The sequence below is a fragment of the Malurus melanocephalus genome, unplaced genomic scaffold, assembly GCF_030028575.1.
Source record: "Malurus melanocephalus ecotype Western Australia unplaced genomic scaffold, MMel_1.1 scaffold_2, whole genome shotgun sequence".
NCBI classification, from domain to species: Eukaryota; Metazoa; Chordata; class Aves; order Passeriformes; family Maluridae; genus Malurus; species Malurus melanocephalus.
The window spans coordinates 5,627,699-5,655,564 of NW_026623234.1; the positions used below are offsets into that span (position 1 = coordinate 5,627,699).

General features: G+C 38.7%; 2 protein-coding genes across 4 annotated transcripts; one reads left to right on the forward strand and one right to left on the reverse strand.

Moving 5' to 3' along the window:
- The first annotated feature begins 378 nt into the window (after window positions 1-378).
- Window positions 379-19,783, forward strand: SNAP23 (synaptosome associated protein 23). Of its 2 annotated transcripts, none has more exons than XM_057366096.1 (8): window positions 379-511; window positions 9,721-9,825; window positions 10,384-10,425; window positions 11,233-11,281; window positions 11,801-11,918; window positions 15,352-15,504; window positions 16,067-16,211; window positions 17,266-19,783. In XM_057366096.1, exons 2-8 carry the CDS (start codon window positions 9,769-9,771, stop codon window positions 17,329-17,331), a joined length of 630 nt encoding a protein of 209 aa, XP_057222079.1. In that variant the 5' UTR covers window positions 379-511; window positions 9,721-9,768; the 3' UTR covers window positions 17,332-19,783. The 2 variants fall into 2 exon arrangements, with proteins under 2 accessions (XP_057222079.1, XP_057222072.1); XM_057366089.1 differs by having other exon boundaries at window positions 379-507.
- Window positions 19,784-22,558: 2,775 nt separating this feature from the next.
- Window positions 22,559-27,865, reverse strand: LRRC57 (leucine rich repeat containing 57). 2 transcript variants are annotated; one of them, XM_057366066.1, is made up of 7 exons: window positions 27,762-27,865; window positions 27,206-27,383; window positions 26,907-27,076; window positions 25,611-25,746; window positions 24,318-24,586; window positions 23,660-23,845; window positions 22,559-23,098 (listed from the first exon to the last, which is right to left on the reverse strand). In XM_057366066.1, exons 3-7 carry the CDS (start codon window positions 26,988-26,990, stop codon window positions 23,057-23,059), a joined length of 717 nt encoding a protein of 238 aa, XP_057222049.1. In that variant the 5' UTR covers window positions 26,991-27,076; window positions 27,206-27,383; window positions 27,762-27,865; the 3' UTR covers window positions 22,559-23,056. The 2 variants fall into 2 exon arrangements, with proteins under 2 accessions (XP_057222049.1, XP_057222059.1); XM_057366076.1 differs by lacking the exon at window positions 27,206-27,383.
- Window position 27,866: the final 1 nt, after the last annotated feature.

Genomic DNA, 27,866 nt, shown 5'->3' on the forward strand with positions numbered 1-27,866 from the left:
CACCCCACACTGACACCCGCACACCCCACAGTGACACCCGCACTCACACCCCACACTGACAGCCGCACTCACACCCGGCACTGACACCCGCACTCGCACCCCACACTGACACCCTCACTCACACCCCACACTGACACCCGCACTCACACCCCACACTGACACCCTCACTCACACCCCACACTGACACCCTCACTCACACCCCGCGCACGCCGCACCATCGTCCCCAAGGCGGTGGGAAGCCGGCGCATGCGCACCGACCTTCGCGCGGCGCCATATTGGGTGTACACAAGCCGCACGCGTCTGCCRCGTGAGGGCGCCGGGGGCGGTGCCTTTCCGCCGCCATATTGGGAGTGGCGGAAGGGTGGGGCGTGGCCGGCTCCCGCTTCCGGGGGCGGCGGTGACGCGCTCGGGCCGCGTTCGGCCGTGGGGACGGGCGGGACATGGGAGCTTAAAGGGGCGGTCCGGTCCGGTCCGGTCCAGCGAAAGGGAGCGGCGGTCGCGGTGCTGGTAGGTGTGTGACGGGTTGGGCTTTGTCAGTTTGCAGCGCCCCGGCTGGGGTGGCAGGCTGGCGGATCCGGTCCGCGTCCTCCCTGCCGCGTAGCGCCCTGTGCGGGGCGGGCTGGGGCTGACGGGGGCTTCCGTGGGGTGCGGCGGGCCCGGCCCGGYCCGGTCCGGCCGTGCTGCCCSTGTGGTTGCCGCTCTACATCGGCTGCGCGGGGAATCGCGGCGGGCGGGGCGCTCGGTCTGGCCCCGGGCCCTACGAGCCCCCTGTTAGCTGTGGGCTGCGCCTGCCCCCCGGGGCGCGGGGAGGCCTAGTGAGCTCGACCCTACTGGACACGGCAGCGTCGYGTCCAGGTGCTTTTTATTTGCTTGGTGAGAGCTCGTGCATTGAGCTGTTGGTAGGACACCGAAGAAAATCCACCTTTTGGTGCGTGTTCTTAAACTTACATATTGTGTCTTGCTGCCTTTCGACTAATCTGTAAGGTGCTGTTAGGGGTATTTAGAAAACAGTAAGCATCGAATTGCTTTTGTTCTTTTCTTACCTGTATGTCTCGATGTTCCCTCTGGGAAGGTACTGAAGAGTCAGCTGTATTTTTAACTTTTTTTTCCTTTTTTTTTTCACTTTCTGTTTCACACAATGTGAAGTCAGCACATGACTTGACACTAAGTAAACGACCTAAAGGAACTTCGGGAATTTCTTTTGCCCCCTCTCTATTTGCGTAACTTTTTCTTTTTTTTTGTTCCTTTAAAAAGAACACTAGAGGGTCAGTGTTCGGAACTAAGGGTGTTGCTTTACTTCCCTTTCATAAACAAACCTCATTCTGTGCTGTAGAGGGACCAGCTGTGTAAGGAGTTGTTTAGGGACAAAGGAAAAASCTCTTGTGATTTCTGTTGCCTGCTTGCTTGATCGAATTGAGCACTTTATTGCTGTCTGTATGCCTGGGCTCCTCTGCTCTGCAGTTTTTGAGGTAGGTTACTGTATAGCATAGTTTGTGTCATTAGGAGAAATGGAATCTGTTACTATCTGTAAGTACATCAAAGTTTGGCTGTGAGTTTGTATTGGCCAGTATCTGATATGGAGGAGGTTTCATGAGGCTTTTTCTCAAAATGAATTGTTGAGACGAGTATGGAACTGAACACACTGCACAGAGGAGGTGGCATTGGTAGTGCCTATTCTTTGTGCTATCGCTTTTGTGCAGTGTGTTCAGGAAACTGATAAGAGAAAGCAGGAAGCATGCAGAGTAGTGTCTTGGTCATGGGCCCTGGCCTCTTCCTCCAGGGTCACAGATGCTTTGTTAATTTATSTTGTAGACATAACTATGTGGAGGAGTACATTCTGGTGCTGATACCTKGTGCCACCCTGCATTAGTTAGGCTGAATTTCAGCTAACTAGCAATTAGGATAGCTGGTTTGTGTTAAGGAAGGGTTTTAAAAAACCTGCTTCTTCTATATTAGTGATATGAAGAAGCTGAGAGAAAAAAAAAATCAACCCTTGAYACAAAGCTATTTAATAAACTGTAATTTTTGACCTTTGCAGGCATGCACAGAAAATTCATAAATAACATTCACATTTTAAAGAATATTGTTTCATGAATTCTTCCATCTTTTAGGAAAGGCAACAGCTCCCTTTACAAGAGTAGGAACTGAGGGCATCCGTGATCACCTGAGGCTGTACCARTTCACTGACAGCTAAAAATACAGCTCATGAGATAGTGGCTTTCAGTCAGTTGCTGCAACAGCAGGGTTGTGTCGTCATCTAGTTCCCATCTTTGTGGTAAGAAGGCATAGACTGTATTTCTCAATCATATTTGTAGATGTTCTGTATAGTAGCTATTCTCTTCCTCTTTCACTGATAACTTGTAAATTARGGAAGGAGGGAAAGTTTGTGATACTGATTAAAAGCATAACTTCATAACAAAAGGGGTAGGTACAAATAGAGGATTTTTAGATAGTCATTAAGGAATTAGTTTGTGATACGTAGCAAATGTGGTGGATATATGACAAATTTCTGATAAGCATTCAGCCTGTCAGAGGCACAAAACTGCTGCTTGTCAACCAGAGATGTAGGACAAAAATCTTATTCAAGGTGTGTTTGTGAAAGTGCCAGCAATCAAAACAATTTGTTGGTCTGGTGCAAGTAGATCTGTCTGATTTAAGAAAACTTGTCCCTTTTGTCAGCTCCTCCCTGTCCAGATATGGACAGTGTAATTGGAGTTGAACAAGCACTGTATTAGGCCTTGTGGTACCCTGCAGGTTATTTAAATTCATAAAGATCAGTAAGGGTTTCAAGTAGTTCAAACAGCACAGCCTTAATGTGCTGTGACTGTCATAGAGCAAGGAATTAAGTTTCCTCTCTTCCTAGAGCTAATAGGCATTAAAATTGATTCTCAGCTAAGTGCTGAAGAAAAGCATATTCAAAAGCATGTAACTTGCCTAGTATACTTTTCATTACCATGGAAATGTCTTAAAAATCTCCTAAGATTATTGGTATTGAAAAAAAATCTTGAAAATACTGTGCAATATCTCTGTTGTAATGGCTTTTAAAACTTGTTTACATTGGAGACTGAATGATTTGGCATAAATAGTTGGCTTCCCGTTGGTAAGTAATTCTAAATGAAAACACTTGTAAGAAGAACCCTTAGTGGTGCAGTGGAGCATCTTAGGCTAATGAGAGAGACAATAAAAAGATTTCATGTTAATTTTTTTCAGTGTGCTCTGGGAAGGTGAGTGGCAAAGGTGACTATGTTGTTGCATACAACAGTGTTTTGATCTCAAGGGTCTGTCTATTCAAATGCCTCATTTTTTCCCCTTAAAAGTTTTTAATRTGTCAGGAAACCCAGCCAAGTGAACTGCTGTTGGATGAAGTGATACTTCCWTGGTTTTCTGATCACAAGCAGATATTTAAAGTTGGGGACATGTACATGCAGACAGTACGTCAGTGTGGGTATTACTAACACTGAATTTGCTCCCACTGCACTATGAAGGYTCTGGCTTGCCAGATGTTAGCTCTCAGTTAAGTAACTGGGGTTGGGACCGAGCTCAGTGCTTGTGACTGACTGATCCACCTCAAATGCAGCAMTGTGAGCAGTGCTTTTCCCAAGCAAAAATTGGCCCTACAATCTCACAGGATCACCCTACTGCTAATAGAGACGTAGGTGTAGCTCACGTCAGTCTGTCCAGTTTTTTCAAGATAGACAAAGAATCCGCTAAAATGCTTCTGCTGCTCTATGAATGTTGATTAACAAAATTAAGATCTCTAACCCAGTGATGCTTTGAACGTGTCAGGCACCATGTCAGAATCAGCCCAAAAGTGCTTGTCATGTCCCTCATCCTTTTGCAAGAAACATCTTGAATTTTTAAACAGTTCTGTAAAATCACCTTTGCTTTTTATTTATCTCAGTCCTTTCCAGCCTAACAACTTCACGTAGGAGAGTGAATTGAAAGGTTTTCAGGGTTTTTGGAGCCATGACCAAAGGGATAGTAAGAAGTGGAAAAAATGTTGTGCAGACATAAGTTTGTTTCCTATTGTTCAAGAGATAGAAGTAACTTAAGCCTAATCCATCCTTAASTGGCTTGGGCAGCAATATCATAGTGTGGATATGTGTTATAGTGGTGAATTTACTGAGCTTAGCCCGACATGGGTAGTCTTGGGAAGAGATCTAAAGCTTTAGATTGGAATTGGAATTTCAAAGAACTCTTTCTGCCCCCACAGTCTCCAAAATAAAGCATGGCAATAAAAATCAGGTTCTTTTGATTTGTAGGCCATGCTTTTATTTCTTTGCTGATCTGGTTTCTCAATGAATCTTCCTTTTTWTAAGATAGTGCTGGTTAAGATAATGAATGTTGTTGTCTGTTTCCTAGTAGAAAAGTTTAATGAGCCCAGTGACTTCAAGAAAATACATATTTGTAGCAAGTTTAGTTTTGCATACTCTGTAGGTACCAGCCCTTCCTTTGAAAGGGGCAGAAGGGGAATTGTACTGAAATGTGTTTAACTGAGCAAATACTGCAGAAAAGTGTATGATAACAAAAAGTAAATACAGCTGACATCACATCCTTCTTTAAAGGAGTACTGCTTTGCATTTAGGCACATTGGATTCTTGTTTAAAGAAAGAAAAGAAACTAAAAGAAAGAAAATAAACTAAAATAGCAGAATATTGTTATAATTATGAAATATCTTTGTAGGCTGTTGTCYTTTTTTCACTTTGGTTATTTTGTGGCTATGATTTTTTAAATGGTAGGAGAAGGAAAGCAAAGAAAATAGACATTGAACATCGATATTAAAATAAATGCTTGCCTTAGCAAATGTTATTATAACAGAAATATATGTCTAGTACAGTTTAGCCATATTAGGCATTTTCTCTCTGCATATTTTGTCTTCATTGAGTAATCTTAATGCCTTGGGTATAAAATAATWTTATCATATTCTCTTAACATAAGAGCTGGATACCTCAAAGGAGCTTTATGATTCCTAGACAGCAAGATGGGSTTATGAGTATCCTTTCTTTATGTGTGTGTACTGTGTTCTATTGGAACAGCTGAGTTATTCAATACAAATGGCCTCATCTTGGGTATTAGAGAGATCTTGCACAACAGGCACCTGCTATGTTCAGCTATTCCAATTAGGCCTGCAACTACCAAGTGTGCATTTACATCTTCAGAAACAGCCTGTTTTGGAAATGTTTTGTTTGTTTTAACTTACTGTTTGGTGCTTTTTTAATGTTTAAAGCTGTTGTGTAGTGAGAAGTCTTTATTGCCTAGGGAATGCCTTTTTCTCTTCTGCTTTATGGCACTAACTGCCTCTGCAGAGCTACTGTGTATGTTGTGTCTGTGCCTGCAAAAGCAATGATACAAACTAATAGGAATAAAACTATGCTTTTTTTGATTCTAATGCATTTGGCTTGATATTCAACTTTAAACAAACATTATAATCAAAATAATTCAAAGAGCATGCTTTCTTATGCCTGTCTTAAGGAGGAAATCTTAATATGTCTTGTTTTTGCATAACTCTAATGGCCATGTCTGAAAAGTGAAGGTGGGTAAGTTTCCTGGGAAGTCTAGAGGAAGAAAGAAAGGTTCTGCCACTTTCCAGTGACATAAGACTTAGAGATATTATTGGAAAGGATCAGCAAATAGCTGAACCTATTGTCCATGACAGAAGATTGTCAGAGCATTTCTCTTAACCAAGTATTCTATAGAATGGTTTTACTTAGCTTACTCCCACATAGATCATTTATCCTGGCAATTACATGAGGCAYCATTTTAAATTATGGTTTCATTTCACAAGAGACAAAACACTGCAGTGTACAGGTGTCCAAATATGAGCATCAGAAGATAAGCATATGCATACCTCAGCTTTGAGGAATTCTGGTAGTAACTTTTTTTCCCTCTGTGTCTGCAGTGTTAGATGGGTTTTTTTTCTTCATCTTGGAGTTGGATTTCATCATTGTTGGGTCAATTTATAAACARTTTTGAGATCAAATTCTATGGATTTGGGGAGAAAGGGGGAGGAATGCTGTGTGTTTCTACAGAACTTCTTGCTGGCTGGCAGTGCAGCTATTCAGGAAGATATGAGCAAGCTAGGGGAACACAAAGCCTGTCTGTCAGCTGTTGGAACTGGTTTGCTGATGACACAAAGCTGGGAGGAGCAGCCAATGCTCCAGAGGGCTGTGCAGCCCTTCGGGAGAACCTCAACTGGTTGGAGAGATGGGCAGAGAAGAACTCTCTGAAATTCAACAAAAGCAAGTTCAGGGTCCTGCACCTGGGGAATAACAATCCCAGGCACCAGCAGGGCTGGGGGAGCACCAGCACCTGCTGCAGAGCAGCTCTGCCAGGAGGGACCTGGGGGTCCTGGTGGGCAACGAGCTCTCCACGAGCCAGCAGTGCCTTGTGGTATCTTGGGATGCAGTAGGGAGAGCATTGCCAGCAGGTCCAGTGATCCTGCCCCTCTACTCAGCCCTGGTGAGCCTCATCTGGAGTGCAGTGTCCAGTTCTGGGCTCCTCAGTACCAGAGGGACATGGAGCTCCTGAGTGGGTCCAGCAAAGGGCTACAAAGATGATTAAGGAACTGGAGCATCTCTTAGGAGGAAAGGCTGAGCAAGCTGGGCCTGTTCAGCCTTGAAAAGAGACAACTGAGAGGTGACCTCAGTGACCTCATCAATGTCTATCAGCATGTGAAGGAAGGGTGTCAGAGGATGGAGCCAGGCTGTGCCCGGTGGTGCCAAGCAACAGGGACACAAGGCAAAAGGCAGAAAATGATGCACAGGAAGTTCCACCTAAACATGAGGAAAAGCTTCTTTACTCTGTGGTTGACTGAGCTCTGGAACAGTTGCCAGAGAGGYTGAGGAGTCTCCCTCATTCATGTACCATATGGATGAAATACTGTGCCATGTTCTTTATGATGACCATGCTTGAGCAGAGAGGTTGGACCAAATGACCCACTTGTGGTCTCTTCCAACCTGACCTATTCTGTGATTTGGTGGCAAATACTTGTGTTTTCAAGCCATTGTGTGGTGTCAGATGTAACCAGATGCCTTAGGTTTAGTGTGTTACTGCTGTCTTACTTGTATCTGAGGTGAATTGCTCATTCCTTTGTCACCTAACATGAATAGAACAAAGTGGAGGGGGAATAGTTTGATAGCTTATAGTACATGTAGTACCTCTTCATGTGATTGCTGTGTCTCTTCRTATTTCACATGGCATTTTTCATAGGATTTTATTAATAAAAGCACAGTTGATAAGCCCATGGTTTACATTAGTAGCATATGTGTGAGCTTCAGTCCTGAAGTTAATTTATGACAGTCCAAAGTTAATTCATAACTTCACAAAGTTACATTCCAAACTGCATTACCTRGTATTCCTAGTTTGGGAGCTGTCGACTTTCTTCTCCTTTTTGCAGTCTCGCTGCTGGCTTGTTTTTCAATGGTTTCTCTATGAACTTGTTCTAGTAGTATAGGACAACATTCTGGCAATATTGAATAAAACACGAAACTCGGTTTCTGATAAAAGGTATATGTTCTTTCTTCAGATTTTGGGTGCTTCCTTGACATGAAGCCAGTAGTATAATGAATATATTTGCAAGCAACGGTTGAAAGATAAGTCTTATTACCCTTTAAAGACTTTTATAAACAAATCCTTCTTATGTATGTTTAAAAATACTGTTGCCACGTGCCTTCACCCCAAAAGCCAAAGAAACTGTTGTGTTGTGTATCATTGGCTACAATATGTCTCTTGGGTAACTCAACAGCTTCTAAGTTAGGGTTGCATTGTACAGCCTGCAGTTGTGCTTATGCTGGTATGTGAACTTCTGCATAGTCTAAGCCATAGCTGCAAGGGGAAGCAGAACACCGGGTTTCTGAAAAATAAATCTCCAGGTTTCTCTAGCAAAACAGCTGCATGTCTAGCTTTGTTCTGCAATTTCAGTGGGATTCCTGAGAAGTTGTTATAGGGTGGGGATGTGATACTCACTTCCATGTCCAAGATGAGATGTGTTATATGGCGCATATCTTCAACAGTACTTGATTGGTGGTACCCAAGGCGGGGAAAGGCTGCCAAGCCTGCAACAATCACAGTAATCGAGATACTGCTTGTTCAGTACAACTGAATATATAATTGAAATACYGTGCAGTTTCTGGATATTAAGTGAATGTGAGATCTTCATCCAAAGAACCAGCTTGATGTCATTTTCCTTTGCTTAATCTAATTCARTGAAAATAGGTACTTTCCTCCCTGTCCCAGGTTTCCTGGTCCTTAACTGTATAAATCAACTTGAAGGGYATTCCCAAATTCAAAGCTGGAACTGCCTGAAATAAACCTCATTAAAGGAGCTTAAGCCTGTGAATTAAAAGATAATTCACTGATTATACACTGAAATTGGACTACTGCAAACAGAGCTGTTTAGAGGCCTTGTGTGAGAATATCTTGATTTGTTTTTTAATTACTTTTTTATGATAGCAGAAACTAAATTGTATTGACATCTGCTCTAGAAAAATCTAGATCTAGAGTCTCAGGTTTTGCTACATGCGAAAGRCCTAACGTACTGAAATATTCTTTAAATCCTGAAGTACTTCAGCTGTAAGGGATTTAGGTGTCCTGATTTCAGTTCACCTTTCAAGTTATGTATACTTCCTGTGAAGAGCTGTGAGGTAACAGCTGGGCGAATCTGCATAAATTTACCCTCCTAGGAGCAGTTACTTATGTTATATATTCTAAAATACTGATCTTTTAGGAAAAAATGGATCCAGTCAAGCAGGATGCTTGGAATTAGATCCATGAGTAACATGAACTTAATTGTGAGCTACTCAAGTGAAAGATCAAGAATTAATTTCAAGTTTAGAGGGAAAATTCTTTGGGGAAAAGTGTCTTCTTATTTCTCAATTTAGGTGCTATCTCATTAAATCCATGTATAGCCTGCAAGCTSTGTTTTCCCATTGCTAGGAGTACTGGCTTTATTACCATTCCTCCAACAAAAATGCAGATTCTTAGCTCTGAAACACCTGTTTCTGATAGGAATACACTTATTGATRGGATTGCTTTTTCACTTGTATCTGTAGGCAAAATATATATCTTCGGTTTACAGTAAAAGGTATTTGTGGCATGGTGGGACTTCAGTTATAACCCTGTAATTRTTATGGGAAAAGTGGATTGGAAAACCTTTGCTACCATTGCAGACATACCAGTTAAAACRTTTGTGGATCCTTTTGCATTTGAGCAATTACCCATAAAATAGCAACTATCTCTAGAGTGTTACTGGGATCATTTTAGGTGGTGTTTAATTTGTGAAAATGTTACCCCTTCTTCTGACTATTGAAATTCTGCATAGAAATGGAAAGAATATTTWAAGTTTATGTTAGTCTCAATGAATTTATTTCTAGATTATTGGGTAAACGAGATGTGTTTTTCTGGAATGGAGAAGCTTRTTATTTTAAGATCTCATTTCCTGATTTTTATCTAAYTAACAATAGAACTTTTTCCAAAGTRTTTAGGATGCCAAATTTTTGAAAGAAAACTATTTAGTATACTGCTTGGTCGTGTATTTCTTTTAGCTCCTCAGGTAGATCATATCAGCTGAATAATTACTTTAGTGTCTTCTAGTCCTAGCAAGATATTTTGCTAAGCAGAATGAAATATATAGGCTCTTATTGTTTGAACTATCTTCTAGATTCGACTCAAAATACTGATGAAAGGATAATTCTGATGCTTACTTAGTATCTCTTATTACAGGGGGAAAGTTCTCTTTAACGTGATTCTTACAAGTAATATTTCCTCATCATGGATGAGCTATCACCTGAAGAAATTCAGCTGAGGGCCAACCAGGTCACTGATGAGGTAAATACTATCAGAAGAAGTTTGGGATTACAGTACTTGTCTGACAAAATTAGAATATCTTTTAAAAATAAAGATGGATTAGGGTAATGATTCTGCAAGGTTATAGCTGAATATTTTAAATTTTCACTTTACTTGGTAAATACTGGAGTGAAGACTACGCCTAAAAATAAGAATGAATTTAAGCTTTGGAATTTTAAACTCACTTACTTAACTGAGTAGTGATCACCCATTCTGATTACTGACACAATGCAGTTTGGGTACCTACAGCATTGTTAATCATATTGATGCTTCATGGCTTTCTTATTTAACTAAAATTCATTTGAATATGTCATCTTTTACAGTTACTTTCCAATGGAATAAGCAAAATAACAGCAAGGACTAAAAACCAAGAAAAACTAATATGCTGCCACTATTGACAGTGTAGCATGTATAAAATATAGACAGGGTGATGAACCTTTATAAACTATTGYCTTGCTACAATGAGCTGGTAAAGAAGACTTTCAGATACTGATATGTATATAAGTAATTAATGCACTCATTTTAAAATTCTCTTTGTAGTCTTTGGAAAGCACAAGGAGGATTCTTGGCTTGGCCATTGAGGTAAGGAAAAGCTTTTGATTTATGAAGTTTAGAAAGCAACATGTTAACTGTTTAAAATCACTTTGTCACAGTGAGCTTATATGAGGAATCTGCTGCTCTGTGCTGCTATGGCTTGCTGAAGATGGTAGTTGCCAGTGAGGCATTTCAATCACCGTAGCCTGATGAATACTTCTCAAACACAAATGTTAAGTACATGTCATGAGCCAACRTAATTTCTCTTGGAACTGTAATTTGGTGATTCATTCTATGCTTCCAGTTTACAGTAAAACATGGGTGCAACTTGCATGCTAGATCCAAAACTTGGAGCCAGAAAAGAGCTCTTTTGTTGTTGGTAGTATATTCCTCACTGCTGCATGCCTAGGAATGGTTTTTCAGACTGTTTTGTTTTCTTTCATTCTGGCTTCCAGGACTAAAGGCCTTGTCAACCCTTTTGAAGGATGTAGGGATAAAGAATGAACCAAATGCCACTTCTCAAAATGAAGCACAGCTAGGTTTACTTTTCTGGCCAGGCATTGTCACTGTTCAATCAGAGTATTACAATACATTTTATCATCTCGTTGTAATGTAAAAAAAAAAAAAAATCCTCACAAAAATGCCATAAAAACCTGCTAATTGAGACGTGTAACAGGTGAGATGCTTATAAGCTTAACATAGGTTTTAAGAGTTACRATAGCTTTACTACAGAAGTTATTTCTAATACAGTGTTTTATAATAAAACTTGGTTAGATTATTAAATTTACTATCCAGAYCTTCTGATTTTGCACTGTACTCTCATTTTATATCTGCAACTAAATTTTTTTTCTGCAGTCCCAGGATGTTGGCATCAAAACTATTACCATGCTGGATGAACAAGGAGGTAAGTTCTTCCCTAACACTAAAAATAAATATTAGAATGTAATCAGGATGAGAAAAGGATTATCATACAAGAGTTGTTGCTCAAAGTAAAGGCTTATTATTAAAGACTACTTACGTGAAAATGAGATTTCCTAGTTGGTTGTTCCTGTGTCAGTTTGTAGTGTTGAAGTTTTAAAGAAGTTGAAAGATAATGATAGTTACAATGTAATACAGCTCTGCTACAGAAGCTACTTCTTTCCATTAGCACATAAATATGACTATCTGCMTTTATTCTAAAAGTAGCAACAGAAATGCTGGTCTAAGGATAGAGAAAATATTTGAAATGTAGTAAGCAARACCTCTCATTGAATATCTTTCTTAATTTAAAAAGAAAAATCATAGAAGGCAAGGAAGAAAAAATTCATTAGTTTTGGTATAAAGATAGAAGAGAAACTTGTTCTTGATTGAAAGAAATGTTGATTTTCCCCACCCCCACCTTCCCCCTATACATGTTTAGTCAAGTTACTTGTTTCTCTTCTAGAACAACTAAATCGAATAGAAGAAGGCATGGACCAGATAAATAAGGACATGAGAGAAGCTGAGAAGACACTGACAGAGCTCAACAAATGTTGTGGTCTCTGTGTCTGTCCTTGTAACAGGTCAGTTATAGTGGTACTTGGGATTGGAGTTCCACAAAGTTCCCAATAGCTACTGTACCAGGAGACATTCACTGATAAAAGAGCTGATTGAGCATTTTTCARTCTCTAGCAAAGTTGATTGATTGTTTGATTTGTAGAGCTGCATTCTTTTAAAGTTGTATGAGATTAACTGAAACTTACTTGTATCTAACCATATATTGTCCCCCTTTTACTGTATGCATAGCTGCTATATAATATCCTGCACAATTGTGTCCCAATCTTCTTAAAGCTTCTATTTAGTAGAAGACTATCAATGTCCATGCAGATGAGAGCAGGCTGGGCTGCAAATAGCTATGTGTAAGTGCCTGTCTGTTAGAAATTTGATTCMAAAAATATTTTTTTGACAAAAGTACTTTTGTACTAATTTTAAAGCAAGACAGCTTATGTTTTGGAGAAGAAAATTAGTATTGGTTCTCTAAGCATTTGAAAAATATTCATGCTTTAGGGAGGGTGGTAGTAGGAGAACAGAATAGACACTGGTGTTAAAGCTTTAATCTTTTCCTTAGTGACTTGGGTTCTTTCAGACCTGCTTCACAGTATCTCAGTGTTATGGCTGCCATATCCAAGTCAGTTGAGTAATGTAATCTTTAGTATGGCACTTGATTTTTACTTYTAAACAAGTTAACAGCCTGAACAATGATTAGAATTGTTTTTCATGGTGTCCTAGCTTTACCTTTAAGCAGTAAAGTATCAAATTGTTTGTGTGAATTGAATGTGATCATAGCCCTTCCAAATGAAGGAGACATGAATTGAATGTAGTGACTGAAGTGAATAGTGTGTGTATTTGCTGCTTTTTTGCTTTTTAGCATGACRAAAAAAAATCTTACCATTTGATAGAGAGGTAGCAGAAGTTTAGGCAAAATTTCCTTGGCGTAGCTGAGTCGATTTAACCAACAGAATAGTACTTTGAGGATCACTTAGAGATATGAATATAGCTTCTAATGCTGAAAATCTTGGCGTTTTAGTCCCTTGAAAACGAAGATAGTTCTGTCCTGACCTGTGGATAAGTGTGCTTATTGCTCTATATTGGTTGGATCAAGCTGGTGGACTTAGAGCATTTTGACACAYTCAGTCTTTGTTTTCTGTGGTTGGTAGTCTTATTTCACTGAAGCTAAGCAGCTTATTGACACTGAGCAAGCTCAAAATYTGTGAACTCTTGTGGTCCTCCAAGTACACAGATAACAAGAATGGAAATAGTTGTGTACCTAACTGGGCAGTAATGTACAGAGAAAAAAAATGGGTAAGTAGAGGACGGCAAAGAAGATGAAACAGTGAGTCTCATATATTTACTGGTACACCAACATTTTTGTCAATGTCAGATTTATTTGTCAACCACTTACCTCTGCACCTTTGAATTTTTTTCATAAAAGCATAACGCTAAATCAGAACACATGCTGAGGTATTCAGTTTTTAATTTCTCCTAGGCTTAGGTTGTTTAGTGCTTACACAAAGCTTTTATAAATACTGGCAATTCTGTTATACAGTCTATGTACTAATGACAATTTACCTTTTCGTTGATCTTTACTATTCTTTCTTCTCCATTCTCTCCTAACATTGATGTTTGCTTTCTAAAAATGAAGACTAGGATAAGAAGCTGTATTCACTTAAACTGGTGAAAGTGGATTTTAGGACAAGGTYAGTCATAGTAGTGCAGATGCATATTTAACCAGCTGTCTGAAGTGATGTTTCTGTTGCATTTGTGCTTGCATGTGCATGATGTCTGTCTGCATGTCTGTAGTTCTCCTTGTGACTGTGATTTTTTTGTAATACTGATGTGAAYAGAAAATATCCATTACTACACAGGGTATTATTAGCTGGTGGAAATGATGAACAACTACTTGAGCCCTTGCTGGTTTAACAGGTTGTATAAATTGCCTAATTGAGAAATGTGAATGTATAGTAATTAGAAAAACAGCATTTAAAAACAGATGGTGAGAAGTTTTCTTCTTAACTGTGCTTACTTTGAAATATAATTCTGTTTCTAGCTGTCTACTTCACATGTGCAAGTAGTCTTCAGGTCGCTTGTTTTTTGTTAATAAAGTCCTCACAGTTGCCTCTGGCACCCAAGACTTTGCTTCTCCAGARGAAAATCATAAAAAGATCTCTTGCTGTTATGGCTTTAGTATAAATGAGATTAATATATARTCAATCTAGTTGCAGTAAATCTGAAGAGATCTTTAAGCCTTTGTATGTACAAGGAGCTAGAATTGACTAGTTGAGGTTTCTTTAGAGTTGTTCGGTTGGGTGTGACATTTCCATTATGAACTGAGAAATTACTCCATTTTTCCCCTAGATATATTCATACTAGATTACTTTTTGAAGGTCTGACCTATGAAGTATAATTTCCYATACTGAATACATGAACACCAGTAGAGTGAGGGGAATATTTCTTCATTGCAGCTAATTTCACTACTCTTCMAGCATGTAACATTTGGACTACTGAAAGGCACTGCATCTCTAGAAATCTACTGCTTGTAATTGCCAAGTTAGATGTACTGAAAGATGTTACAGATCTCCCTTCACAGGCATTTAAAGAAGCAGAAAAATGGCAGTGGGGTCTGGATTGTCTGGCTTAAASCTGGAAATGCCACAAAGCAAGGTGAACATAAGAATATTCACAAAATAGGTTGTTTTTAGGGTTCATGAGAACGGACTCCAATTTAGATAAATTTATTTTGTTAGGTTTTCTTCCACTCTTGCTTTTGTGGCTCAGTGATTCTTGAGATTGCTTTGTGTCAGTGTGGTTTCTTTGTTTTTTTTTTTTTCTCCAATGAATTACATGGTTAAAGTGTAATGGTAAATTGGTTTGTTGATATAATGGAATTAGTACAATTGAATTTCAGAATTAAGGAGCTATTTAAACRTGATATTGTTATTTCATAATCAAAGTTAACATGAGAAACACAAATCTTTTATGTTGTCAAGTAATTTTTTTTTATGTTTGATAAAAAAATAGTATCAATTAATGGTTTTCTTGCATAATATAGCTGTTTGTTTGAGGGAGTTTTTGCTTTCATCCTCATTTCTTCCTGAAAGGTAACTAATTATGACTCTAGATAAACTCCTAAGTGCAACTGTATTGTATGACAGGKTAAACTTTCCTGTTACTGTCATAAGCTTCTGTCTTCTGGTGAAGTATTGCTTTAAGGAAATCAGTGTTATTGTATTAAAGCTTAAGACCAAAGGTAATCACTGTCCTTACAGTAATTCAGTTGTGTTTGTACTATCAAGATRTAAGAAATTGTATTATATAGACAAGGCTTTATCTGTACAAAATTTCATCTCTTTTGGGCACAAGACAAATGTTTCTGAAAATCCTAGCTTAATAGTGAACTTCATTCAGGAAGCCATATTTCTGATGTAGTGGTTTAGATCTTTTATTTTTATGGAGCAGGACAAAGAACTTCGAGGCCAGCAAAGCGTACAGATCAACCTGGGGAGATGGAACGGAAAACTCTGCAGATCAGGTGATATCTATGCAACCAAGAAGTCTAAATCGGCAGCAGCCTCAGACTTCTGGAGGACCAAGTGGTGGATATATTACAAGGTTTGCTAGTTTATATTTGTCAGTCTCAAATACTGAAATCCTGTCACTTGTCAGCTTCTTTCAAATGCATTTTAGGTGAAGTTGCTTCACTTAATTATAGTAGTTTTTGAATATCATTTGGAGGAATTATTACTGCTTGGAGAGGAGATGGCAGCCACCTATGTTTTCAGTATTGTATTGCTCATCTTGCACTTCTGTTTTTTTACATGGTGCTGATATTGTCAGTCTGTTTCTGGATGTGAGAACTATAGGCCTTAGTACTCAGTTATTGAGGGGACTGTTAAAAATATCAAGGCCTATTACTGTCATAAAGTACATTTGACAGAAACTTATGTCTTAAACTTCTGGTAACTATTTTAATTTTTGAGGCTATTTCTGTAGTAGTGGCTAGCTTAGCACTCTTTTTGGTGGATGCTTGCTTGGAATACAGGGGGTTGTAAAAGGGGAAAAACRTACCTTGGATTGAATGCATTGTTCAACAAGCAAGTTCTACTGGAGTAAATCTGGGCAAGAGAAAAGTAAGTTTTTGATTCTTGAAACATTGTCTTAATTATTTGAGCAGGATAACAAATGATGCCAGAGAAGATGAAATGGATGAAAATCTTGCTCAAGTTGGAAACATTCTTGGGAATTTGAAAAACATGGCCTTGGATATGGGCAATGAGATTGATGCCCAGAAYAAGCAAATAGACCGGATAAATGTTAAGGTAAGTGTCAAAGATGTTCTCTGCTTTCAGCTTAGAGGTTGTAACTGAGCAGTTATTAGCAATGTGCTCACTGTCCTTTCTGTATTTGTAGTAAATGTGTAGTAAGGTTATACCACCCTTCAGCTTGCAGTAATTTGAACAAGAGGTATACCTTGATACACATAGGGTACACGATTGTCAGAAAACCTAAATACACAACACAGATTACTACTTACTCTGAAAACTAATMAGCTTCATGGGATCAAAGGACAAACATTTATTGGAGGTATACCTGGGGGATTGTTGCTCACAGAATTTTTTTTTTTCTTGTGGTAGGGAATAGGTATTTKAACAATAGCAAGGCTCTTCTGGAATTCTCAAAAAGTAGTCATTCCAATAAATATACAGTAAAACACAGATAATTAATTGCTAGTTTTGTGCTTATGCTTCCTACACATTCYTCACTGCACACTGGATACTTGGGGAATCATTTATAAACTCCTTATCATACCTTTCAGTAAGACTGTATTTTGACACTTGTTCAACCTAGATCCTGTGACATGGCTCTTGATGCTTTAYTACAGTAAATAAAAMAATAATAAAATCTAGTGCTTTTTCTTACAAATACCATATCGTTATAACACTAGGACATTGAAGAGTGTGTGAATGAGAACTAGTGCAAATCCCTAAGCAAAATAAATCTGACTTTATGCCCATATGCCTGGTTTTGACTGTCACTTCTAGTTCAGAGCAACCTTGTTGCTCTGCAGAGGTCCTTAAGATGTCTTAACACTGGGAGAGAATTTTTTATTCCATTGTTTTGTTAACATGTGTCCTGACAAGCTGAGGCAAGCTACAATATTTCAGAATTCAGCTGAAGAGTAAAATCTATTTCTTATGGTTTTGTTTCTGCCAAAATKGATAGCCTATGCTGTCTAGGGGAAAAAGTATTATTTCCAGCATATATARGTTGCTCCCTTTCTGTGTACCACAGTGATGATACCTTGCAATTCAGAAGTTCATATTATTGCTTTGCATCAAGTCTGCAAATGACCTATGACTTTCTGTCTTTCAGGCTGATACAAACAGGGAACGCATTGAGCAAGCCAACATCAGAGCCAAGAAACTAATTGACAATTAAAGCCTGCTTTCAATGTTCAATGACAGCTTCTCCAGCTGCAAGCCACCATATTCCTGGATCTGTGAAACTTCTAAAATAAGAGGGGCTGGGAAAAATGAAGCAGTACCCCTTTTGTAGGGATTAGTTTTCTTTTATTGCTTCATGTAAACATGGCCTTGACTCTAAGAAAGCAGCCAACTTTYCTTCTACTCATCTGCCTTCACTTTCTTTAAACTGCTCAGGGCTAAAAGTGTTTGGGCTTTGAGAATCTTCTTGCATGTTTTATTCCTTTTCCCAGTTTCTTTTTATTACTTTTTTTTACATTTTATTTTCCTGCACCGAAAATTCAGTCCTTTGTTGAAGCTGGACAAGCAGGGTAACCTGAATTCATAGTTGTGGAAAGTTGGAGAGGGCACTTTGCACTGTTTGAAATACCTCATAAGTTGAGTGTCTTCACTAAAATAGGGACTAGGTGAACGTTGTCTGATTTGTATCTCTAGCACCTAACCATAGTTTTCCAATCCAAACCACATGATTGGTTTGTAGTTGAATTTGTGGATCACAGAATTGAAGAGGCCCATTACTTACAACTTACAGYTTGTGGGTTGAGGGCTTTAAGACACTTCCTAACCACGTGAACTTTAAGGTAATGGTAATCGGAGGGATATACAGGTTTCCATTTCTTTACTGTAAACATTGGTTTGGAGGCCATGACTAATCATGCTGCATTGTTATGATAATATTGTGTGTRTATATATATCTGATATGAACCCCATGCACACATGAGTGGAAGAAAATAAAACTATCTCCCCGAAGTATTTATTTGATGGAAAATTTTACACCCCTCATCTAAAASTTAACTTCTAAGTGTTTGAATGATGCATCTGAACTGGAAAAAACTGAGTAGAAAAGCATGCAATTTGCTTGCATCCCATATCTTATTCTCATTTGGCCAGTTTTCACTGGAGTTCAGTTTATGCCTTTCTCTAGTGCAAAAAAAAATAATGATTGAGATCTAGTGCAGAGTTTGTTCTCAGCAGTGACTTTGGGGGTGCTTCTTAAACCTGCCAAAACCAGAGGAGCTTAYTGTGAAACTTCTTTGTCACAAGTCTGGAGGAAGCAGTAGCTATTTATGAACTGCAAGCTAGTTCTAAATAAACTAGTTCYAATGGATTCCTGACTGGTTTATTATTGCAGACTTTGGGACTGGCAGTTGGAAATACCACATGTCCAAGTTGCTTGCAAATAAAGTGTTCTTACTCTGTTGCAAAATAGAGGCGTTTCTGACGAGGTGAGGTAAAGYTTTCTCTTGTGAACAAAAATATTTTGGTTTTACTGTAATATACAAAGGTTTTCTTTAAGTCTCAATAGTAATTGGAAGTGACTTAGTATACTGCAGTGTGAAGTTAAAATAATCTATGCCTGTTTTAAAGTGAAAAGTTATGCTTTGGACTAATCTGTGATACTCAGTATCAGATGGCAAGAATCTTCAAATTTATTGGAGGAATAATTAATAGCATTTAGGGGGTGCTTTTTGAAGGACAGTCCACAAATATCCTGTAACCACTAATATTGAATCCCAGAGTCAAAGAAGACAGTAATCCACTGAAATGCAAGATAGTGTTTAGGTGTTGTGTTTTCTTCTTAGCAGACATACCGTCAGTATTACCGGTATATTTTTAATACACTCCCAGGACAACTTGATATTTAAAGGAAAAAACCAAAACCCATCAACAACACGCACAAAAAACCCCAACAAAAACCCAACCAAACACAAAACCCCCCAAACAACTGACCAAAGGATGGGGTAGCTGCATGTAATAAATAGGCCAGTGGCAATTTGCCTTATGTGAGTAAGGTAAAGTCATTTTTAGGAGATTAGATACTTGAGTAGTATCTAATGAGTAATCTTGAGTAGTGGGTTGGCTCCTGTCTAGCTTCTGGTAATTGTTGGAATGCTAATGAATTTCAAAAGCTCACTCACTACCCAATCAGTAAATGAAGATTCTGTACTTAAAAACAGAAGTAGCGAAGAAGTACTTTTAAGAACATTGCMTAGTAAACTTTGAACAGCCACCTGCATAGGGAATTTGTATGCCCYTTTTTTCCTTCTTAAAAACTTCAGCTGAACTGGAGGAGTATTTGCTGCTAGTTGTGAAAGCAAAGCACATGTTATTTAATTATGACTGTCTCCTGGAACAGAAGACTGAAGTGGTTACCTTATTCTGCTTACACAGTGCAAGCCTGCTCTTTGAGGGAGTTGGTGCCTTTGTGTTAGTCAAAAACAGTTTGCTTCTTGGATGTCTCACTGTTGTCCATAGAATAGATGCTTAATTTTCATATCTATGGTATGAAATCAACACTTGTACATCTTTGTATGTCTGAATGCTATTAAGAATGAAGGTTTACAATTTCTGCWTTTGATTGTTAAACTATATATTGTGCACAAAAAATACATACTTTTATAATTGAATGTGTTTTAAAACTGTTTTCTCTTAGTAATGCCTTTGTTTAGTTTCCTGTCCGTGAAAAACTTGGCAGAACTAGTTGCTACTATGCAACAAGGAAGTTCCTATTCTATTTTTATTTCACAGAAATCCTAATGCTGACAAAAGAWTGGGTGTGGTTGGGAGGAAAGGAATATTGTGATCTTTAACACTCTAGTTTTGATCCCTGCATAATCAGTATCTCCTAGGTTTAGACTATGAGCTGTGTCCATCTCTTCTTTGAAAGACCATGACATATATGGCCATATATTTCAGGATGATAAAAGAACAAAGTAAAATAATTTAAAACTTTCTAGTTGAGTASTGGTAGCAGATGCCTAGCAAATAACTGGGCCAGTAAATGAAATGCAGTGATTTAACCTACTGCCAATGCAATTTCATTTGTAAGGCAATTTAAATTTTATTTACTCATTCTAGAGCCTCAGATTCCCAGAACACTCTCTAAAGAGGAGGAGGTATGGGGGAAATACACTCTTGTTGACTTAAAACAATTCTGAGCTGCAAAAGAGATGAASATACTTGGGAAGAGCTTGGAAGTACTTCCAGTATACTATATATYGGCCAGTAACTAGGGACAGCCTACTTATTTAACTACTATGAGGAGGCAGCACATGTCCTATGGGTACACTTTAAGGACAGTAACTGGTAAATTCAAGCTAGGCTATTTCTTGATAAAAGACAGCTTTTTAGCACAGCAGTAATTGTACTAAGAACATTGCAGTGTGTGCTGCTTCTACAGCTACTTGCAGAACTCACCTCTGTGAAAGGTATATGGAGAAACAACTCACTGTTTACACCACACAATGACTGCAGTTGCTAATTCATCTTTGCTGCACTTGAAGCAATGCAGTGTCTAAATGCTGGTTGAATAGATGGATGAAACGTGTGTCCTACTGCAATGGAAAATGAGAGCAAGTGATATAGGTCTGAAAATACACAAATGGTTTGTATTGTTAATTGGAGTGACATGTTCTACCTCAGTAATTCCAAAATTAAAAAGCTGCAAGCGTAATTGTGCATGGAAATAAAATGGTTTTATAGCTTCCCCTGTAGGGGGGGGTGATGAGAAGGGAAAACAGGAAATCCTAATATAAACCTACCARTAAGTTACCTAGAGTGCTGAAATGTCTAAAACAGCCTTCCACTATGTGACTTAGTCACAGTTCATTGCTATGAGTTAAAACAGGTAACGGTATAAGCCAGTTACTTTTTCCTTGAAACAGAAGTCTTCCTCTGTTCTGGAACAGATCATTATTGTACATGGTGCTTTCTCCATTTTGCTCTACAGAAATTTTGATAGCTGTCATAACTCCAAGGCAGYAAGGGAGCCTAACAATGACTAGCAATTGAAAGGTTTCTAAATGTATTAGTGATTCCATAAAAGAAATGTTGACTTAAATACTTTCCACAGTTGTAAGATTTTTGTTATAGTAATGCTGACTCCATAATTTTTAGTGGTTRCATTCTACCATCTCTTCTTACACGTTGTTGTTGAATAAAGAATCCTGAAAAATACATTTCAAATGAGAGAAGCAGCATCTCTATGCTGCTTTAAGTGAAACAGATACTTTCAGTTAAAAAATAGTAAAACCACATGCCACCACAGCACAGTAGTGCCAAGTACATACATATTGATGGTCGGCTACTCTGGGGAATGCAAAAGGGGGAATCTGCTAACTGCTAATTTGTTCTTTGTCTCATGCATARCAAATTTCTAGGAAAAAGAAAGATAGTACTTCAAATGGGATTTAGGTATCAAGTACAAGGAGCTAAAATTCAGAACAAGTGTAGAGGCTTTATTCACTGCTACACTTGCATGCCATAATCTGTGGAATCTACTAGTATGAAGCTGAATAGATTTCTGACTATACAGGGACTTGSATTATGGTAACACAGAGCTGTATTCTTAAAACACTTCCCTGGTTATCTTGGGAAACAAAGTAGTCTCATAAACATTGTCAGCTGTCAGCCACTTCTGACAAAAATCTAGTTTTTTTTACGAATAGCTGGAATGGGAACCAGTAAAACTGGTTCCCTGTTAAATGATTAATCACATCCCTCCTTTGAATGAGGAGCTAATGTCCCCTAAAGCACTCTTCTTGTAGGCATTACTATGTAAGAATTGAAAACAGGGTCAGGGAACTAAATACCTCGCTGAGCATCTCACAAAAGACCCACTTATTGCTAATCCTAATTATGGGTGTTAAATTGTAGTGTAGMTGCTAACTGTCACACTCAAGTAGCTAAGTAAGGGCTTTCAGTGACATCTCAGTACTAACTAAAATGACAACAGTTACACCAAATAAACTTGAACTGATTTTTTGAAAATAATTTACTAAAATATACAAGTACATTTTCCTTTTCAGAATAASTTACATAATTGCATACATTTTTAGMTTTTTCTAGGTGCTTTTGGTAATAAGGCAGCAGCAGTGGGCTGACAACTACAACCTTCAGCATTGCTCTGTACACAAGGAGTCAGTGCAAGGATATTATATTTTCTAGCGATATATATTTTTACTGAATACACTGAAAATGAACCTAATTCTCATTTGATACAGCTCAAGCAAAAATGGACTGTAGTGCAATTCTTGCTTATGGGAAAAGAAAGCCTGTAGGGTAAATATAAATAAAGGATGCTCAAACCACAATTTGTTTACTGGAAGCTGTTAATAAAACATTTAACTTAATCACAACTATTTGTGCTTCATTAAAAAAAAAAAAAAAAACAAAAAAAAAACCAAAAAAAACCCAGCTTATACAGGTTATAAACTAAAACCTCATCTGTAAAAATTCTTCTCTGCAGAATAGTGCTTACTGCAAGACATACAGTGCTTTGGTGGTTGAACTTCCATGTGCTATCATGGAAAAATGTTTCCAGAAGAAATAACCCTCTTACAAATCAACAGCCAGCTTCCTGACAAAAGGGAACTGGCAACTTTGAAATGCTTGTTCCCTTTCTCTGTGAAAGAACAAGCCCTGACAAAGGAGAACATGTACTGTGTTAAAAGCTATTGTGGCACAAAAATCAAAACTGGCCCCTGGGCAGGTTCATCAGTTCAATACCTATATTCTCTAGTTCAAGTTTATTCAATGTGGCCTTAACAGGCTGTTTCAGACTACTAGAAGAGGWGTACTCTGATCATTTCCTTCATCAGTCTTGGTTCAAGTCAGTGAAGCAGGTGCTTCTAGTCTAAGTCTTCTTATATTTCTGGTAATATACAGGATCAGAATAGTGATCATGCAAACTTCTTCTTTGTAGCTGTAAATCGTTCCATGTACTAMAAAGAAAACAAAAAAAAAWTAAGATTTTTTCAGAAATAGGGTATTCATTACTACTAAAAGCAGCTAAGTTTCTGCTCTCAGAGTCAAAAACATTCTGCATCTAAAGCATATTTTTGTATCTCAGACACAACTATTAGAGCTTAAAATTCACACAAACAAAGCCCAAAGCCCCCCAAAATTTCTGGCATTTGCTGCAATTGAGATTAATGGTCAAATCTCCAGTRACAAGGATGAAATAATGTTAAATACTTAAGAGTGCTTATACGAATATAATACAAAGCATCCATTATTTTGTCCCCACCAAAGTGAAGACACACCTGTCATTATTAGCTACCCTTCAAAAGATACTGCTGAAAGGGCACCGACATTGAATTTTATCTTTGAAGGACTCCTGAAGTTGTTTTCACAGATTGGTTTGGATCCAGTAGCAATGACACTACCAGCAGACTATTTTGTGCTTTTATTTACCAGTACAAATGCCTCTCATTCTGAGTCAGGACTTCACCAGGAGTTTCTTTGAAAGAAAAGACAAAAAAAAAACCAAAAAAACCACAAACCTTGTCATAACCTTCCAGTTCTCTGAGTTTCTTGATTTCAAAGAGGTTGCCTTCAACTGCAAGCAGTGAGATCTGGGAATCACTGAGGATACTCTGAGGCAGCATGCTGAGTTCTAAACAGTTTTCTTCTAAACGCAGGACTTTGAGGCGTGGACAGTGAGAGATTTGCACTGAGATCTGGGAAATCTTGTGAAAATAAAAAGAAAAGAGAAACGGGATTAAAATGRTAGTGATCAATGATTATTAAAGTGATCTGTTTCAGACTTACACAGAAAAAATACCATGTTGTAAATGCAAACTATATTAATAGTAACTACTTAACAACAATGCCCAAGTAACATACGATCAAAAATCCAAGTTACTTTTTTCATTCCATGATGACAAGCAACCTACACATCTGTTTATCACATTCCTACTCAAGAACTGTTCAAATAATTTTCTGCATGACTAAATCAGGATTTGCTAGTTAATCAAATCAGACAGTTGGATGTATTGGTACACAAATTCTAGGTATCATTCCTCATTTGTGTTGTGTCCAGGAGATGTCTTTTAGCTATAAAGTTTTGATGGTCTCCTCTTCTGTTCCACGGATGTACTAAGTCCAAGATAAACCAAGATATCCTAAATCTACATGCCCACAACATTTCAGTTACCAGACCTGATTCTGATTCAAATTGAGTTCAATAGCCTGTAGTTCTCCCACAGAGTCGGGCACATTTTGGATCTGGTTTTTTGAAAGATCTACCACATCCAAATGGCGAAGACCAGAGAGTTGTGTAGGCACMGTCCGAAGCTGGTTTCCAGAAAGGCTCAGGGTTTTGAGAGCAGAAAGTTGTCCAAATGCAGCCGGTAGCTGCCTCAAGTGATTCCCATTCAAGTGTAGTGTTTCCAGTTTTTTCAGTTTACACAGCTCCTCAGGTAAAGCAGCTAGAGAAAAATTTCAGAAAAACATATGACCTAAATGAAGAGCAGTAAACATTCATACCTRTTTAATCCAAAATAGCTTCTGCACAGAGAACAGTGCTATTAAGTAATTTCCCATTGAATTCCTCCCCATTTTTCCGTAAAGGTACAGATCCCTGCACAGAAGCTTCAGCCCACACACAACACATGCTTTTTAACCATCTTCCATAAATGTATTAAAAATAATCTGCAGACAAGGCAGACATTCAGATCATGCTCTGAAATCACTATTCAGGAGATTTTAGCCTATCAGTTATAGTCCTTACTAACACTCTACCAATATGCTCTATGATTCTTGAAATACCACACAATTCACAGCTTCACCTTTGCCCTTTAAAGGTACTTTGTTGACTCGCTCAAAAATAATAAAAGTTATAAATCACACTGTGTCATACCAGCATAAGACTTCGGCAGGTAATGTCTGCTGGACCTCTTTCCACCTACACGTGTGTACAACCTCTAAAACTCCTAAGCTGCACTATAGAGTCAATAAGGTTTGTAAATTATGTCTGTTTCCAAAAAGGCATATAATACATAACTAATACATAAAAMCCCTAGCTTCTTCATTCTAACTTTTCCATAATGAGGGATATTTATCCAATGGAAACAGTAACAACCACTGAATGGCCAGTAACATTGTCTACACAGCCTCTTCATTACCTGTTCTCTAGGCAAGTACTGAACAATCTGACACTGGWAAACCTCCACATCAGGTAAGTCACAGCACAAAACCATTGTGGGTTTAAGTACTCATGTGTCATTGTAAAATTGATAATACACTAGGTGGCAACTAGTTTTGCAGAATTTATGATTTAAAGGTTTTATGATTTAAAGTTTTTTCTCCTCTACTTGTATTCCAAAATTTCAGCTTAGGTGACTAAACTCCCCACTTACACCTTGAGATAGTTAAAGAATTAAATTTAGTTTTTGATAGAGAAAACAAGTTATTATTTTAAAAATCAGCAGAGATATTAATTAGCAGACATACTCARTTTGTTGTTGTTTAGAGCAAGGCTCTTCAAAAAGGAAAATTTTCCAATGAGAGGTGGCAAGAGGTCTATTTTGTTGTTCGACAAGTCTATCGTCCTTAAGTTGCTTGCTAGCTTCTGCAGATCTTCAGGAAACTATGGGGGAAAAAGGATACAGCATTTAAATGGTTGACACAAATTTGAATGTTCCAGTTAAATTTTAATTGAAATTTGTATCATTGTGACATACTGTCGTATGTATTACAATGTCCAAGCACCACAATGTGATAGGAAAATTTGTTTAACATTTATTTTTAAAAATATTTTTTCATCTGGGGAAGGGAAAAAGGGTATAAAGAAAACACTGACATCTAGAAAGCGTAGTTTTTCATCCTAATAAGTAAAATTAAAATCACTACATTTTTGTCCTCTTGTGTGCTTCTCTTAAAACATGCCTTTCATCTGAAATACTCCACAGCCAGATAACAACTCTGTATTTTAGGAGAGTATGACTGGATAATTTTTCTCTAGCTTTCCTTTTAAAATAATTATGTATACAGTTTTCCTTATTCTTTTTCACAGCCTGTACCRTTTTGGTACTGAGTGTTCACACTCTGGTGAAAAAAAGGAAAACATGACAAATCACCATCAACCACCAGTCCTGGTGAAAAACCAGAGGCTTTGATTCTTCCTCAGCTTGACAGAGAAAAAGCAAAGAAAGAAGGTARGACTGTGGAAGAAGTTATGTTAGAAAAGGTTTGGAAAATTACTGCAATATAGAATTATTTTTAGCTATCCCATGAATGGCTGCTTGACTTATAGTTCCAGGACATTCTGTGTTTTTCTGCAGTTGAGTCTAAGTCAAGACAATTTCCAATATAATTACCTTCCAGGATGCTTGCTGCCAGCCCGATGAACAGCCTGTACAGACTATTCATGGTTGGTATTCATGGCTACAATTAAATGCAAAGTAAGTATCTAAATGTGGCAAATTGTGGAGTATCTTTCAAAGTAACAACACGATTACAAAATTTATATTCTCCCCCTCAAGTTTACAGCCATTTTTTAAAAGCACAACACCATAACTAGTATTTCTTGAACATATATGCAGCGTAAAGCATAAGCTCATACACATACAAGTGTCCCAACAGATAAATTTTCAATCAGAAGACAAGCAAAAATGAAAAAATAAACCAAACTTGAAATATTTTCCATGACTGTTCATAAGAAATACACATACACAGTGCGTTACTACAATGAAGTGGGAATTCTCTCCAAAAGTGTCACTCAGGCACACAGCCATCCCAGTACATTACCTCAGTCAATCCCTTTCCCGTTAGCTGAAACACACCAGTTTTCTGTGCTGTCTCCAGGTGGGCTTTTAGTGCACTATTTCCCATGGTAACAGTTCTGGTCAAGCACTCAGAGTTTAAGTGATGGTGTCAGCCAGTTTCTCTCTGTGCTAGGGAACTGCAATCCAAAGTGTCTGTGATAAAGCAAATGTAAAGTCATTTTACGCGCACTGTCCCCAACACAACGTTCTGACACACTGAACCATTTCACTGTTGWGTTTTCATTCCCCTCAAAACTGAAACCTAGAAGTCTAAAGGTTTACCTAGATTAAGGTGTCTCCAATACAGCAGTTTGATTATTGAAACGATGCAACAAGCACAGTSAAAACTAAGTGGGGAAACTTCACATTTTCCACATTTTGCCTCTTTCGGGGCCCCGCACCATAAGGAGATTCTCCACGAAGACGGGCTGTAATTTCTGTGGCATCTACCAGCGTTGGCCTGTCGACAATTGTACTGTTTTAAGTGCTGTTTTTAAAACCTTTATTCCGTTTAGAGAACGAACTCCTTTGCCGTGACTATTAGCAGGCACACGACACCCACCTCCGTAACCCCAGCGGGGTTTAATCCCAGGGCGCACGGGTCACAGGCCCGGCATTAGCGCAGGGTTGGYGGCCGGGCGGTGGGGAATAAAGCCTGGCACCGCACGTAAGCAGCCGCGAAGGAAGCCCGACAGGAGATGCGCTCCGAGCCGCCCCGGGCCCCCAGCAAGGGGCGAGGCCAGCCCCGACCCGCTGCAGGCCGCGGGCCCCCTCCCCAGCCCCGCCCGGCCGCTCCGGCCCCGACCCCGCACCGCGGGGGCCGCCGGGCCCAACCAACCTGTCCGGGCGCCGCTCGCAGACGCTCCGCGGCGGCGGAGCCCCAGCCCGTCCCCCCCGCTCCCCGTTCCAGAACCGCCGCGCCCTCAGCGCCGCCCGGAAGCGG